This window comes from Salvelinus sp. IW2-2015, linkage group LG4q.2, assembly GCF_002910315.2.
Source record: "Salvelinus sp. IW2-2015 linkage group LG4q.2, ASM291031v2, whole genome shotgun sequence".
Taxonomy (NCBI): Eukaryota; Metazoa; Chordata; class Actinopteri; order Salmoniformes; family Salmonidae; genus Salvelinus; species Salvelinus sp. IW2-2015.
Genome location: NC_036843.1, coordinates 18,176,862 through 18,193,331, shown reverse-complemented (window position 1 = coordinate 18,193,331; position 16,470 = coordinate 18,176,862). Strand labels below are relative to the sequence as shown.

The following is a 16,470-nucleotide window of genomic DNA, read 5'->3' as shown; positions in this document are numbered from 1 at the left end:
AAGCGGAAGCATGCTCCCGCTCAGGATCGTTGGTGGCCGGAAGGAAGCATGCTCCGCTCAGGATCGTTGGGTTGGCGGAAGGAGAGCATGCTCCGCTCAGGATTGTTGGGTGACTGGAGGGAAGCATGCTCCGCTTCAGGATCGTTGGGGTTGGCCGGGAAGGGAAGCATGCTCCGCTCAGGATCGTGTTGGGAAGGGAAGCATTGCTCCGCTCAGGGATCGTGGGTTGGCCGGGAAGCGAAGCATGCTCCGCTCAGGATCGTTGGGTTGACTGGGAAGGGAAGCATGCTCCGCTCAGGATCGTTGCTAGACTTTGAGCACAGCCATTAGTTTCAAGCTAACGTGTCACCATCTGGTATAGGATGGAGGGGGACGAGGGGGTTCACACCAATCCATTCAGCCACTGTTAACTGCCTGGATAGTGATCTCTTTCTGGTATAACACGATGAAACGTGGGCTGTATCTTTTTATCTAAAATTAGATGAGTCATCAAATCATAGGCCTGGCAATTATCCGAATGGGGTAATTAAATATCAGTGAAGAGGTAGGTTGAGCATTAATCCCGAGTGGTGCAGCGGTCTAAGGCACTGCATCTCAATGCTAGAGGTGTCACTACAGACCCTGGTTCGATCTCGGGCTGTATCACACCTGGCCGTGATTGGGAATCCCATAGGGCGGCGCACAATTCGCCRAGCGTCTTCCGGGTTAGGGGAGGGTTTGGCCAGGGTTGGCCYTCATCGTAAAATATTGAATTTGTTCTTAACGGACTTTCCTAGTTAAATAAAGGTTAAATAAAAATAAATCCCTAAGAGTCTATTGAATCTAAGTAACATAAAAAAAAATGTATCTTCAGTTTAATGTTTTTTTGTTGCATCTCAATCCACCGCATCTGCCCACGTCGGCCTTCCGCATCTGRGGTGGAAGGTGGCCGAGCGGTTCCACTGGACTCGTCTGAAGCCCGTAACGCTGATGTGCCAACTTCTGTCTGTAGCATCCGAATCGTTTGGGCTACAAACTAATATCACCCCACTCAGTTTTGCTCTACGACCCCCACAAGTGTCACGGGACTCATCTGAAGGTAACCCATACAAAACAAATGGAAGTATGGAGGTAGGTTTATCCCAACAAAAATAAGGGTTAAATAGGTGTCAAAAAATAATAATAACAACATTTCCTGAGCTTTCTTAGATCTCCTAGATATAGGCCAGACACCTCAAAACCTTATGATACATTTTTGACATTAAAGAATCTGTTATTCAATGCGTTTCTATGGGCTATAGTAGTAATGGCCAAATTCAATATTTTAGCTTTATACCAAAAGGAGTCCTAAAATTCTAAATCAAATAGCTAAATGATCCCTGGTATGACAATCTTAAAACAATTCCATACATGGCTTAAGACTTTGAGGTTAGTAAGTTAAAGGCCAGAATCTTCAAAGAGAGACATTTGGATTATCAAACCTGTCCTATTCTAATGTAATACAAATTCACTCAGTATCGCAACCYACAGATGTGCATGCACAAAGCACACAAAGTAAAGGGTGGGAGGGTTAAGTTCATGGTATTTTATTGAAAAAAAAATTATAATCAAAGACTAGCATGTACAACTTGGAATGAAGGTAAACTGAACTCAAGATGAACAGTCTAGAGAAGACTCTGGTGTTGAAGACCCTATGATGCGCTGTAGGTCACTCAAAACCCACACACAACCATGGACAGAGTCGAGYAACATTGACAGTACATCCGCATTCCCTTGCCAAAAAACAAAGACTTCCCCTAGCAGGTAAAAAGATCTCCAGCCCGCCTCCCACCCTTGAATCCTACCCAAAGTTTCACGCACAACAAGGAAACAGAACTCCAAATATTCCCAACATGCCAAACATAGTTCTAAATGTATTTATTTTGTAAATGTTCATCATCTTAAAAATATTTTTTGTAATGAATTAAGCAAACTGCAAAGGTCCCATTAATTCCATCTCTATGTGAGTTTAGTACAGTGGAGGCTGCTGAGGGGAGGACGGCCCATAATAATGGCTGGAATGGAGTGAATGGAATGGCATCAAAGACATGGAAACCACGTGTTTGAGCCATTTGATACCATTCCACATATCCCGGTCCAGCCATTATCACAAGCCCATCCTCCCCAATTAAGGTACACCAACCTCCGGTGGTTTAGTATGACTCCCCATCCCTATCTCTTGTGAGCTCGTCTCGCAATATAGACTGCACCAAAACCCACCAACGGTACCCACGGCACCGCTGTGGAATCAGAGTGAACCCATTGGCCAGACTGCGGCACCAGTCTCAAGCTGCATGCATGAAGAACAGAAACAGAGAAAAATATAAAATGGCCAGCCCAAACATTACCACTAGCAACTGGAAACAATAGGCAGTTCACCAAGTGCTTTCTTTAGTTGTTGACATTTTGTTTACAGGTATTATTTATCTTATTACTGATGTCTAAACTCATCTTTGGGGACAGGACCACTAACCAGTACATGCAGATCATTTGTTTTTGCTTAATTTTTTAAACTTATTTTATGTGGACAGATTTGTCATTTTTCAACATTCAGTTATGTTTTCTATACAGAAACAGTATGATTTTTGCAAGAGGTAAGTAAAACATGTGACTGATTTTTTTTTTGTCTTCTAAGGAGGCCAGGAGAAGGGTAGGAGAGCTTCATTTTGCTGTCATCATTTGTACAAATTCTGTGGACAAAAGAGCAAAGCAAAAACAAAATAGACATGAGAACGAACAGAAACCAACCAACCACTGATCAAACCAGCAATTACACTTCACAGATCCAGACATAATTAAATAAAACATGTCTGTCACAGACAAATCAAGACATACAGATCATAAAACAAATTAAACTGTTATCGGTCATGGAGACTGTTTACYTAAGTCCAATATCCCATTACAGAGAGATGGACCAATTATATAAGAAAGAACAGGGGGCTCAGGATGGTAGAAAGGGATGAGAGTGAAGAGGGGGATCAGGCAGTACAAAGTGATGAGAGAAGAGGTGGATTGGAGCTGTAGAGAAGGGATGCGGGGAGCAGTAGAAACAAAAGACTGGCTCTACTGTACAGTAGCATGGTGAAGATGACTGAGTGGGTGACAGCTGTCCTGAATCAAGGCCCCCAATAGGGACACTGCTGAGAACTACTGTACACTCCCTCACAGCAGAACAAGYTAGGGAGAGAGAAAAGTTCCATTGTCCTCTTCTTACCTTCATAGTTGACCTGTCCGTCTCCGTCGATGTCGGCTTCTCTGATCATCTCATCGACCTCCTCYTCTGTTAACTTCTCTCCCAGGTTTGTCATGACATGACGGAGCTCTGCTGCACTAATGTAACCATTCCCATCCTGCAGGGGAGACGATGTGAGGTGTGTGAGTGTGTGACCTCACAGTAAACACACCTGCCTTTTACAAAGGGACTATCACTGACCATATACTGCTTGACAAACAAAGTGGCAATGTATACATGAGGTGAATAAATAAAATAAAAATCACACACACACACACTCCTTACCTTGTCGAATACCCGGAACGCCTCGCGAATCTCCTCCTCGCTGTCTGTGTCCTTCATTTTCCTGGCCATCATTGTAAGGAACTCTGGGAAGTCAATGGTTCCATTGCCTGGGAGATGGAGAGAGGAAGTGGAGAGAGAGGGTTTAGCTTGCTTTTTGTAGACCGTTGGAAAGGGGGAGACCAGTAGAAGTGGATAGGCAGAATTGATAGTTACTTATCTGGGATTAAAACCCCAGTTGCAATGGGCCATGCGTTGTCTAGAGTGGGCTGTGTACTGTAGACCACTACAACAGTGTAATAGGAGGGTCTCCAGGTACAGTCGAGGGATTTTTCTGGATAACTTTATTTTTATTTTTAAAGGGGCGTAGGAAGGGTTTTTTATTGATCAAAAAGGGGCTTAGGTGGTGGGCGTGGCAGGGGGCATGCCAATGGGCGCAGTCAGCGCGGCAGAATTTGAGAACATTTGAGGCCCCCCCATCTTGGTAGTGTAGAGACATTTAGGCATGTTTAAGCAAATTTCCTGCAATTCTATGCATTTTGCCATGGCTAATGCGGTGTTATTTTGCTCAAACATAAAAATCAATACTTCTAAAWTCATTGTTTTTGGAATTTTTCTAATTCTCACTGACTAGATTTTATTTAAGTGATTGTTACTTCTCAAAGGTTATATTATAAAAAACTAAGTCCATTATCTTTTCTACATACTTTATATCTGGTTTTAGCCGTTTACATTGAAACGTTTTTCTACCCCCCCCCTTTTAATTTATTTTTATACATTGTTTCGACTTAAGCGTCCCAAAACAAAACTATTAGGCCCAAGTATTCCAATGGCTGAAAAATCCCTGCAGCCCTCAGCTGTTTGAGTGTGTGATCATGTGTGTGATTCCTGGGGAAGATTGATCTCCTGAGCACACAGCTGTCCCCTCCCCTGGTGGTACATGGCTGACATACAGTTCCCCAGTGAATCAATGCAAGTCTGTTCTGTTCTGTTCTCCACTCTGCATGTCCCTAGTATGTGTGTGTGTGTGTGTGTGTGTGTGTGTGACTATTCCATTACATATACAGGGCAATACCCCAGTATATGGTATTTACACGTAAACAGTATGATTATCAATACTGTAAAAAAAATATATATATTATAATATTTTGAGTTTGGGGGACTCCCTCGCCTTGCGGAGGCTGCGGGATGCGTGCGACGCCACTGCTTATAACTCTAAGTTAACTACCTTAAGATGTGCCAAATAACTTATACTCAGCTCAGGGCACTAGCTATGCAGTTGGTTTGCTAACTTGCTAGCCAAGTGGCTAGATGGCATGATCAAGCTTCTTAGTTACAGCAGAGACAATCAATTTCCCGTTTGCATCGAGATCCATGCTGCCTAAATTGTTTTGTGTGAAACCCCCCCCCCAGAAAAATAGCACACCTTCAGTGTATTTCCAGGGCCTGGCTAAACCCTTTGGAGAAGACACTCACACCGATCATAATTAACCTGGATTAGTCTGGGCTCGTCAGGAGGGTGTGTGTGTGTAACCAAGAGGTCTCCAGGTACAGCCCTCAGCTGTTTAAGTGTGAGACCATGTGTGTGATTCCTGGGGAAGACTGWTCTCCTGAGCACACAGCTGTCCCCTCCCCTGGTGGTACATGGCTGACATACAGTTCCCCAGTGAATCAATGCACGTCTGTTCTGTTCTCCACTCTGCATGTCCCTAGTGTGTGTGTGTCTGACTATTCCATTACTTACATASGGCCGTATAATGCACAGACTGGCTGTTCCACCTTCCCCAGTGTGTGAATAAATGGACTGCTACTGTTGTTTGTGTGTAGGCAGGGTCTACCACAGCTGATGTGAACTATTTCCCTGGGCCGTGGGGCCTCAGAGAATGTACAGCCCAGCAGAGCAGAGCTCAGAGTGGATTATGTCATGGATTTCACTAGGCCATTATTACCTACTGCGGTTATTTAACTGGCTTTGTTGCAGCCAGTCGCTCGGTCTGCCTGACCTAGATAGTGACAGACAGTCAGAGAGGAGACATGGTGTTCAATGAGAACACTTCCAGTCCAAGCACTAACACAAGTTAGGCCGTGGATAAACGCATCAAGAACTCTATCAATAACTGGTCAATAAGAATCACTACTCATCACCATCAGGTTGACTTCCAGAAGGGATAGTAGTATAGAGAGCAATAGTAATGACATCTTTTTGTAGGCACCAACTCCACCATGGTTTGTTGGATAAAACCTATGGGAAAGTTTAGTTTTTGTAGGGTTTTTGGATACACTGTGAAAATAAGGTCTGTGTTAATCACAGGCTTAGGAGAGCTTATAAAATTTGATCAATGAGATAATCTTCATCAGCTAAAGTAACTTAGTGAATTTTGAAAGATTTATGTAATCAAAAAAAGCACATAAAAGGCCTCATAATTCATAAAAGGTCATGTTGACTGATATCTCAGAGAAAAACGTATAAGATCTCCTAAGCCTGTGTTAACCTCAGACCTTATTTTCAGCGTTTAACCCAAAACCCTATTCTTTCACCATAGGAATGGCTGAACGAACCAGAGGTTATGTTTTTTTTAGGACTACATGCTGGTTAACTCTATAGTGACTGAACCGACACACAGCCCAAGGAAATAGAGTAGTACTTCTGCCACTCCTTACTTACATTCCCAGCTTCTCCAGAAATCCCAGTTGGAGGATTCCCACCCTATTCCAGGAATCCACCACCTAGGATTTCTGGAAAACCTAATAACTTTACAACCCTAGTWYGKCACACTCCAGGGTGAAGTTTCCCCATAGGTATAGACTTAGGATCAGCTTCCCCTCCCCCAATCCTAACCATTACAGGTGAAAATGATAAATTGAACCAAGATCAGCATCTGGGGCAACTTCACCCTACACTGCTGGACCCCAGCAGGCGGAACTCACCATCAGCATCGACCTCGTTGATCATGTCCTGCAGCTCAGCCTCTGTGGGGTTCTGTCCCAGCGACCTCATCACAGTGCCCAGCTCTTTGGTTGTGATGGTGCCGTCGCCGTCCTTATCGAACAAGGAGAATGCCTCCTTGAACTCTGCAGAAAATAAGATAGCAACAGTTAGCCTATTTGTGTGTCCAAAATAAATACAAGGAAAAATATCACATCTGAGCTACAGTAAAAACTTGATTAGACAATTAGTCACCGGCCCGTAGCACTCACGTCTGTAGCCATGAAGTGCTTTGAAAGGCTGGTCATTGCTCACATCAACATCATTATCCCAGAAACCCTAGACCCACTCCAATTTGCATACCGCCCCAACAGATCCACAGATGATGCAGTCTCTATTGCACTCCACACTGCCCTTTCCCACCTGGACAAAAGGAACACCTACGTGAGAGTGCTTTTCATTGACTACAGCTCAGCATTCAACACCATAGTGCCCTCAAAGCACATCACTAAGCTAAGTACCCTGGGACTATACACCTCCCTCTGCAACTGCTGTCTCTTATACACATCTAGATGTGTATAAGAGACAGGGAAATTAGTGCCCTCAAAGCACATCACTAAGCTAAGTACCCTGGGACTATACACCTCCCTCTGCAACTGGATCCTGGACTTCCCGTCGGGCCGCCCCCAGGTGGTAAGGGTAGGCAACAACACATCCGCCACACTGATCTTCAACACGAGGGTCCCTCAGGGGTGCGTGCTCAGTCCCCTCCTGTACTCCCTGTTCACTCATGACTGCACAGCCAGGCACGACTCCAACACCATCATTAAGTTTGCCGATGACACAAGTGGTAGGCCTGATCACCGACAACAATGAGACAGCCTAAAGGGAGGTCAGAGACCTGGCCGTGTGYTGCCAGGACAACAACCTCTCCCTCGACGTGATCAAGACAAAGGAGATGATTGTGGACTACAGGAAAAGGAGGACCGAGCACACCCCATTCTCWTCGACGAAGCTGTAGTGGAGCAAGTTGAGAGCTTCACGTTCCTTGGTGTCCACATCACCAACAAACTAATCATGGTCCAAACACACGWCAGGAGACTGAAAAGGCTTGGCATGGGTCCCCAGATCCTCAAAAGGTTTTACAGCTGCACCATCGAGAGCATCCTAACTGGTTGCATCACTGCCTGGTATGGCAACTGCTCGGCCTCCGACCGRGAGGCACTACAGAGGGTAGTGCGTACYGCCCAYTACATCACTGGGGCCAAGCTTCCTGCCATCCAGGACCTCTKTACCAGACAGTGTCAGAGGAAGGCCCTAAAAATTGTCAAAGACTCCAGCCACCCTAGTTCTCTCTGCTACCGCACAGCAAGTGGTACRGGAGYGCCAAGTCTAGGTCCAAAAGGCTTRTTAACAGCTTCTACCCCCAAGCTTTAAGACAACTAATCAAATGGCTTCCCAGACTATTTGCATTGCCTGTCCCCCTTTTTTATGCTGCTGCTACTCTGTTTATRATCTATGCATAATCKCTTTAACACTACCTACATGTACATATTATCTCAATTACCTTGACTAAATAGTGCCCCTGTACCTCCTGTATATAGCCTCGCTATTGTTATTGTTCTGCTGCTCTTTAATCATTTGTTACTTTACACATATTTTTCTGAAAACTGCATTCTTGGTTAAGGGCTTGTAAGTAAGCATACCTGTTGTATTTGGCGCATGTGCATTTTGATTTGACTTTTATCTRATCTATACTCTGAAAAAAAGGGTTCTTTGGGGTTGTACAGTGCACTTGGAATGTATTCAGACCACGTCACATTTTTTTCACATTTTGTTAGGTTACAGCCTTATTCTAAAATGGATTAAATAGTTTTGTTCCATCAATCTACACACAATACCCCATAATGACAAATCAAAATCAGAATTGTAGACATTTTTTCAAATTTGACAAACTGAGCTCTTCAGTAAGGCCATTCCAATGCCAATGTTTTTCTATGGACATTMCATGGCTGTGAAATCAATTGTCTACACCTGTCAGCAACGGGTGTGGCTGAAATAGCCAAATCCACTAATTTGAAGGGGTGTCCACATTCTAGARYATTCTGTGCTTTCAACTTTGTGGCAACAGTATGGGGAAGGCCCTTTCTCATTTCAGCATGACAATGCCCCCATGCACAAAGCGAGGTCCATACAGAGATGGTTTGTCAAGATCAGTGTGAAAGAACTTGACTGGCCTGCACAGAGCCTTGACCTCAACCCCATCAAACACCTTTGGGATGAATTGGAATGCCGACTGCGAGCCAGGCCTTGTGGATGAATGGAAGCAAGTCCCCAACATCTACTGGAAAGCATTCCTAGAAGAGTGGAGGCTGTTATAGCAGCAAAAGGGGGGGGGGGACCAACGCCATATCAATGCCTACGATATTGGAATGAGATTTTTGATGAGTGTCCACATACTTTCGGTCATGTAGTGTAGCTTACAAATAAGCACATTATTTTTTACATTTATTAAAAAGGGTAAGCAAAGTTTATGATTTCATTCAAATACATGAAGCTTAAGTCACATGATAAGCTATAGCTAGATAACTAAAGTTATTAGAATTTGAGCACTGTATGTAAGCTAGCCATCTAGCCAGACAGGAAAAAGCTAGGCTACTTTTATTAGCCACTTTACAAGCTAGCGAGCTAACGCTTGCAAATAAACATTATGGAATAAGCCAAATAGAGCTACAGACCTAGCCTGACATTGGCAATTAGCTAAATGTWACTTTATTTCAGTATGGAGTCAAARGAGGGGACTGTGTTTCATGAAGCCATCTGAAGACTGCTGATGACCCTTGTTGAATGCAGGTGATGGGCTGTGGGCTGACTGAGAAGAGGTATGRATCTAAATTATTTATAATAAGTCTTGGTGATTCAATAGCCTAGTTAATCATGACATGACTTTTAACACACCATGTTTTGCTRTTTTGCTGCTGCTGACAACTGCATGTAAATTGTTCTTCTAATCTACATCAGAAAAATTATGTCTGCATAGCATTTTGTCTACATTTTGGTAGATTAACTCATGTTTTTGCWACTTTTTTCTTCTTCCCAGGAGCCCGCCAGGCAACAACCAATACATATTGTGCTGTTCCATAAAGGAGTCAGCTAAAGTTGGTACCAAGACTGACGTGGGCAATCGTTCAAACAAAGAGACTGGCTACCAGTGCATATTTCCAAAGTATGTTTGCATATAACGACAAAATCTAAAAATTATGCTGGTCTTTTGTCCATTATTTAATTGTTTATTATATTATATTCTTAGCTAAAATTATTACCATTTACAAGTAGTAGCCATAATTGTCACCATACAGGGTTCTGTATTCCAATTTTGGTTCAGTCAAGAAGAACCCGTCGGGTTACGATCAAAGAACCCTATAAAAGGGTTCTATGTATATACACTTTTAGGGGTTCCATAGATGAAAGCAACAGAACCCTTTTTGGTTCCAAAATATATATTTTTTTCCTAAGAGTGTATTTTTTCCTAAGAGTGTAGGCTACTTAATTAGGTTAAGGTTTCAACCAGTAATAATCACACCTAAGCTTGACCTCCTGGGCTATGGAATGACTTGAAAGGATTACATTTGTTAATTGTAAAGGTGAGCGGATAAAAGTCTTGTCAACAACAGGTATGTCTGCTAGGTCTCTGTCTGCCATTGGTGAGGCATCTGCCCATTATTAGGGCCGTATAAAATCTGCGTTGTGGAGAACGCGGCTGGAATCATGAAATCCAGACATTAAAACGCAATTCAACAATGTTAAAAAATGTATTCAACTTGGTAGGAAATTAACTAAATGTATTGAACTTATTACAAAATAATTACCATAAGATATGAACAAAATGCATAAGTGATTTGTATATTCCGTCAACTTTTTGAAGAGGCAACAGCACAGGAATGTCCCTCTGTGTGCGCGCGTTGGTCTACCACTGTGTAGCCGTTAGTGATGATGCTAATGTCATGTTTTCATCAGTGGTCAGGAGCTAGCAGACATGCCTCACTCACATTAAATATTCATACACAGCTCAAATGTGTGTGTGCTGAACTGCTTACCGGCAATCTGCTCCTCTGTTAGTTGGTCGGCCTGAGGACAGAAAGAGGGGGGAAAAAAGATCAATGCCATTGTATTTTGGCTAACGACTGAACACAAGCAGCACTACAGAAAACTGCCCAATTTCTTCCTTTTTCCATTCTAGCCCACCTCTGAGCAGCAGATATTAGCCAGTGAACTCTGAGCAACAGATCAGATATTATGTAGCCAAGGTAACGATCCAGCTAAGGCAGAGCAGAGAATACAGTAACCTGATGGAGAAGACACCCTGTCTGTCTGTGCTGTTAAGTTACAGTGCACAACAATGCAACGGAGGAGAGGCCAGGCCAATCATTGCACAGCAGTTTAACATGCATGTTGATTGGTTCCTCTGCCGCTCTGCTCATCCCTAGAAAACAACCAATGGCAATTTWTGCGGGTCAAGGAGGTCCATGGACAATACTTTATGCCGATAATAAATAATAAAATGTTTACACTAACTTTTTCCAGAGACAACCATGTATGCAATAACAAATCAATTATACAACCARGCAATGTATTTGACTTTATTTTTAACAACAACAACAACTACATAACGGTAATCTATTTAAAATGATCAATCTCTTGATAAACTGGGTAAATCAAGATGGGTCAGGTGAAATCATATTCAATAGGAGTGTATGCATGCATTGAGTTATTGAGCTTGTTTTGGCTGATTCCAGTGGTCTTTGAGGCTACACATGACAAACAGTTTCCCTTTCATTTGGGTCCATGTTAGGCCTACTGAACATTATACCCTGATGAAGAKAGCTTGTCGGTCAAAACATTGGTTATTAAATTATTGCTTCTGAGCTCCTAGTGTGCGGCTCTCCTTTTCTTTTTCAAGTGTTCWACTCCGCTAGCCAGCACCTCYCCTAAACAGGTGTGCGTTTGTTTCGCCTCCAGATAGGCCTACTTGCAGGAGTTTCACGAGAGAACAGTGTGCTCGCGCTATAATGGGGAAATCGTCCGTGCCGATATTATCGGTTGTTCTCTACGAGTCACCACACATTGGATCTCATATTTACATTTCAGCAACACGACTCATCTGCTGACGAGATATGAATGCAATGATCACATCGGGATGAAACCTCCTCACCTCCCTCTACGGAGGTATGCCGGACACATTTCCCATTTTAATTTAATATATGCCTACAGTAAACACACACAATGAATGAGGACAGTAAAGACACTGGTAGTCACATTTAGAGAACACTTCACACCCAACCAGCCATGTTCCCCACAAAATCTGCTCTCACTCTACACGTCTACTAAAGAGAACTGTCCAAAATTAGAGCCTGTTCTACTATCTTCGTTCCCACCACCACTCATACAGTAACCGGAGCACACCACAGCAGCTACCCCATCAGATCACTCATACAGTATTCAACCAATTTCAGCTTCCCCATCACTCATAGAGAAGGCATAGCAGAGCGTTGGGACCTGAAACTCGTCAAAATGCAGGTCGGTCAGGTCGGCCACCAGCCTCTTTGCCTTAGGCTGGTCCTGCCAGGTATCTGCTGGCTTGCTGTCCAGAAGTAGATTACCCTTCTTGGGCTTCCCATTGGACCCCCCGGCCTTGGAGGGGACGACATCCATGGCCTCTCGCACCATCACKAGCCCCTCGGCCAGGCACTCCGCACGCTTGGTGTTCATGTTGCCCTGGCGCCTGACGTCCCCCAGCTCGGTCTTGGTGATCTGCAAACCATTCTTCATGTCCTGTACCTCTTTGACCACGCTATCGATGCGACTATTGGTAAAGTCCACCAGCATCTGCAGGAAGGACTTGTAGTTCCTCTCCTGCTGCTCAATCAACTCTTTATAGAAGAACTGCTGCTGGTCCAGAAGCTCATATACCATGGACAGAGAAACCAGGTCATCGTCCTGGTAGCAGGGTGCCTTCTTGGGCAACATGGTTCTCCTCGGGCTCCTCAGCCTGCCTGTCGATGACTGGAGCTGTGCAGGTCAGGTCTCTGGCTGCTAGRCGTGGGGAGCTGTGTCAAGTCTCTGTGAGTGGGGCTCAGCTGGCTGAACTAAGCACCAGACAGAGAGGAGGACTAGACTGATAAAGAAGCAGGGTTTACCTGACCTGAAGCCTGYGGTACTGTGGCAGTGATGGAGTGATGTGACTGACTGGCTACCTCCCCTGTACTGTAGCAGCAATCGAACATTGGGGCTGCTGTCTGTATTGGATATCTTTGGGAATCCTAACTTCCACATGGGACGTTTCATCAGAAGCTCTGGGGTTAATGTATCGTGTTTTGCTTTTCGCCACCCCGCCGACCACAATACGGACTGTCAGCGCAGTGGTACAGTTACAAAAACCAACGAGGGGGTCTGAAGGATAATTTCCGTGATTAGGGCCTGGTCACATGATGCTTAGGGTCCCCTGCCAGGCTAGTTGGACAGACGACAGAGCCAGAGCATCCAGGGTCAGAGAGGCTAGATGCTTAAGCTGACGGCTAAGTGCCCCACAAGATGAACCAAWCCGCTGCATACCCCTTTGCTGTTGAAGAAAATCCTAGTGGAAACACGGTACCTCACTGTGATACATTGGCTTTCATTTAGGGCTAAGCTATACAATGGCTTTGTTTTTCTCTGAACCATCCTTAGGCCCTTAGCCTCTTTCTCTCTCCCTGAACCTGTAGGCCTTCACCCATCTTTACTTTGGCATTATCGGTTTGTCTTTACTTGCATGTTTGTTTCTCTGGTATTACCTACACCTCTCTTTACCTCTGTATGTTTGTACTCTCTTTCCCGGTCCTGTACTGTACTTTTTGTCTTGTCTGTGGCTCCCTCTATCTCTCTCCCTCCCTCTCCCTCTGATGGGTTCCTTGAGCAGTGGCAGCAGCAGCATTCTCTGGCAGTGTGCCCAGAAGGGAGGTCCTCCTCCTGCTCCTCACCCTACTGGATCCTCAGGGCCAGCCCACTGTAACCCCAGCCTATAGCATGAGGCACTGCTGAAACACAGCCAGGACCTCCCTCTCTCTGGCCCCTCGGGCAGGGAACGAGACCCCAACACACATGGCTGCCAGAAATCTGGCCTGGATTTGCAAGAAATGCACAACCTCGGTATGAGAGAGCACCGCTTGCTGCCATAGCTGCAGCTATCCTATCCTGGCCCAGAGACCTAAAAACACCATAGCTGCAGCTATCCTATCCTGGCCCAGAGACCTAAAAACACCATAGCTGCAAGCTATCCTATCCTGGCCCAGAGACCTAAAAACACCATAGCTGCTGATATGCTATCCTGGCCCAGAGACCTAAAAACACCATAGCTGCTGATATGCTATCCTGGCCCAGAGACCTAAAAACACCATAGCTGCTACAGCGTGGTATTGCCACTTTCACATCACATTGACAAGTGGTCCCTGAGGGCCATGTGGTGGTAGTGTAGTGACACACAGAGGATTGGGAGTGAGGGCTTCCTGTGACCGCTATGTCCCATTTGTGTGCATCTGTGTCTGTCTGCCCACATGACTGGAGCTCCACTTTTATTTAAGTTTATTAGAACAGGGACAATGTACAACATCTCAGAAATGAGAAGTGATGCTTTGCACCAGACTCCAACATAGGGCTACAGCAGAGGGATGGAGTTAATCAGACACTACCCCTACATATGAGCATGTAACATCATGTGCAGTGATATTGTGCCTAGTCATCGTCTATAGATTCATATAGCCTCCACCCAACCTTGCTCATAAATCTCTTGCAGCAATATTCAGCACATCGACATCAATTGGTTATGCTGCTTATTGTTGAATTTGTAACTTATTGTTACAGAATGGTAGGCCTAGACAGACAAGCACCCCCCCTGGCACTGCCAAGGCTGTCAGGCACCCTGCATTTATAATAACATGAAGGTTGTGGCCATTCCGTGCCAGTAAAGCGAGAATAACAAGAATCCAGTCAGATAGTGTGGTGACTCCATGTAGAAAAGGCCATTGCACTAACTCCGATAGAGCAAATCAGCTCAATACACTGGGGCTGTCTTCTAGCACGTTCATTTCCTTGTTAGGGCACACAGCAGGATCCTGTGGCGTGACCAATACATTTGAAAATGTGATTTGATTTAGAGCGGGGCAGGGTCAATGTCCCCACAACTACAGCAGAGAGCAGAGGACCCACCCATCTGCTGAGGCATTACTACAGACAAGAGCAGGGGACCCACCCATCTGCTGAGGCATTACTACAGACGAGAGCAGGGGAGTGGAGTCGACACAACCTTTTAGTACACGCCTTCACAGCACAGCAACACACATCTAAAAAGATTCCTTCTTATGATTGTCCACCACAACCAATCAAACATTCGAGTGAGGGCCGAAACAGTGGACACACTGATTCAGAGACTACAATCCATAGCTTTGTAATCCCCACATTGGTGGAGACATTACTTCCATGCTTTTGGAGAAACAATGTGTGCATTGAGCACAAGAACATAACTTACTTTGAGATTCATGTTTTAACGCTGTTCTCCCGCTGCTATACAACCCAATCCCTCCCATAGAGACAGGCGATAGAAAAGTATCTTGGAGGTTGAACCTCCTGTGACAATGGTAATTACTAACTGAAAAACAACATGATATATGGAACAATGTAGATCATCTGTGTATAAAAAGTGGTAAGACCAAGGCATAAATCAAACATGCCAGAGATGTCATGTCAGAGATAGGGAAGCTACAGTTAGTCCAAGAGTACCATATCACTTTCGACCTGACAAATAGTATACAAGAATGTCACAGAGATAACATTTTCGATCAAATTGAAGCCATTAGTGTTTAGAAATCCTATAACAAGTCTATAAATTATTTGTAATTACCATAGAAAAAAAAGTGYCAGACAGCATGAATCAAACTCCATTAATATTGCAAAGATGTAGACTTTAATTCCATAGATGTGGTTTCTCCCTAATGTCTCCTGAGGCAGAAAAATAAATMAAACTATGCATTCTACATCATACAACTGTAATAGAACCTGAAAAAGACTGATCATAGTAAAAATGATACACGATCTGGTGAASTGCTGGGTCATAGTGGCCTAATATAAACGCAATATCTTGTCAAATTCCTGGAATATTGTATATAATTCTGAATTACAGTGATTTTAAGGGGGCGGGTGTACGGTAGGTACAGCGGTAGATCGTATGCACTGCTCCCTCGAACCGCATCAACAGATATTTGTTCGCTGCATTGAGCGGTCCGCTTGTACATGTGGAAAAMATATAAATCTCAATGGTTTTTCAGCTTTATTTTGATCAAAATTGGAATGCCCACATTCTATATTACACATATATTATGTTACAGAATCTTAACACGTTCCATTACCGGCTCAGTACACGGGTTTTGTTTAACATTAAAACCGTAAAATGCTACTGTTTCACGGGCGCATGGAGTCAGGTCTGGCTCGCTGACATGAAGTAATTGCCTCGATCATCAGACAAAGATATACTTTGAGTTATCATCATTCMTCTTAAATATCGGTCCATCAAAAACACAATCAGCAATGGATATGAATTGTAGGAAGGATCCTATAATCAATAATGTAACACCCAAAAATCTGACAAGCTAGCGTCGACGCACGATCACTCCGACCGTCACTCAACGGTTCACGCGAATCTTCCTCTGCAGGAAAAGCATGCATTCATGCAACGAGGAAACCTTACCATTGCTTGCTTAAATTACATTTCATTAAAAATAATATTTCCAACGTAGCASATGATATAATACTCACCATGTCTGTCGGCGCTGAATGTGTTAGTTTTCTAAAACTAGACTACGAGATTGACCAGTTCCCGGGACCTCTACTGATGGGTTGAAGGTGTGTATCTCTCGCGATCTCTGTCTATATAGCTRGGTGTATTCCTCCGCCGCTGAAAACCCTCCTCACTCACTTCCGCATT

At 44.2% G+C, this 16,470-nt stretch overlaps 1 protein-coding gene across 1 annotated transcript; it reads right to left on the bottom strand.

Moving 5' to 3' along the window:
• Positions 1-2,089: 2,089 nt before the first annotated feature.
• Positions 2,090-16,470, bottom strand: LOC111963424 (calmodulin-1). Its single transcript, XM_023986853.2, has 6 exons — positions 16,302-16,470; positions 10,556-10,586; positions 6,461-6,604; positions 3,536-3,642; positions 3,233-3,368; positions 2,090-2,708 (listed from the first exon to the last, which is right to left on the bottom strand). Exons 1-6 carry the CDS (start codon positions 16,302-16,304, stop codon positions 2,680-2,682), a joined length of 450 nt encoding a protein of 149 aa, XP_023842621.1. The 5' UTR covers positions 16,305-16,470; the 3' UTR covers positions 2,090-2,679.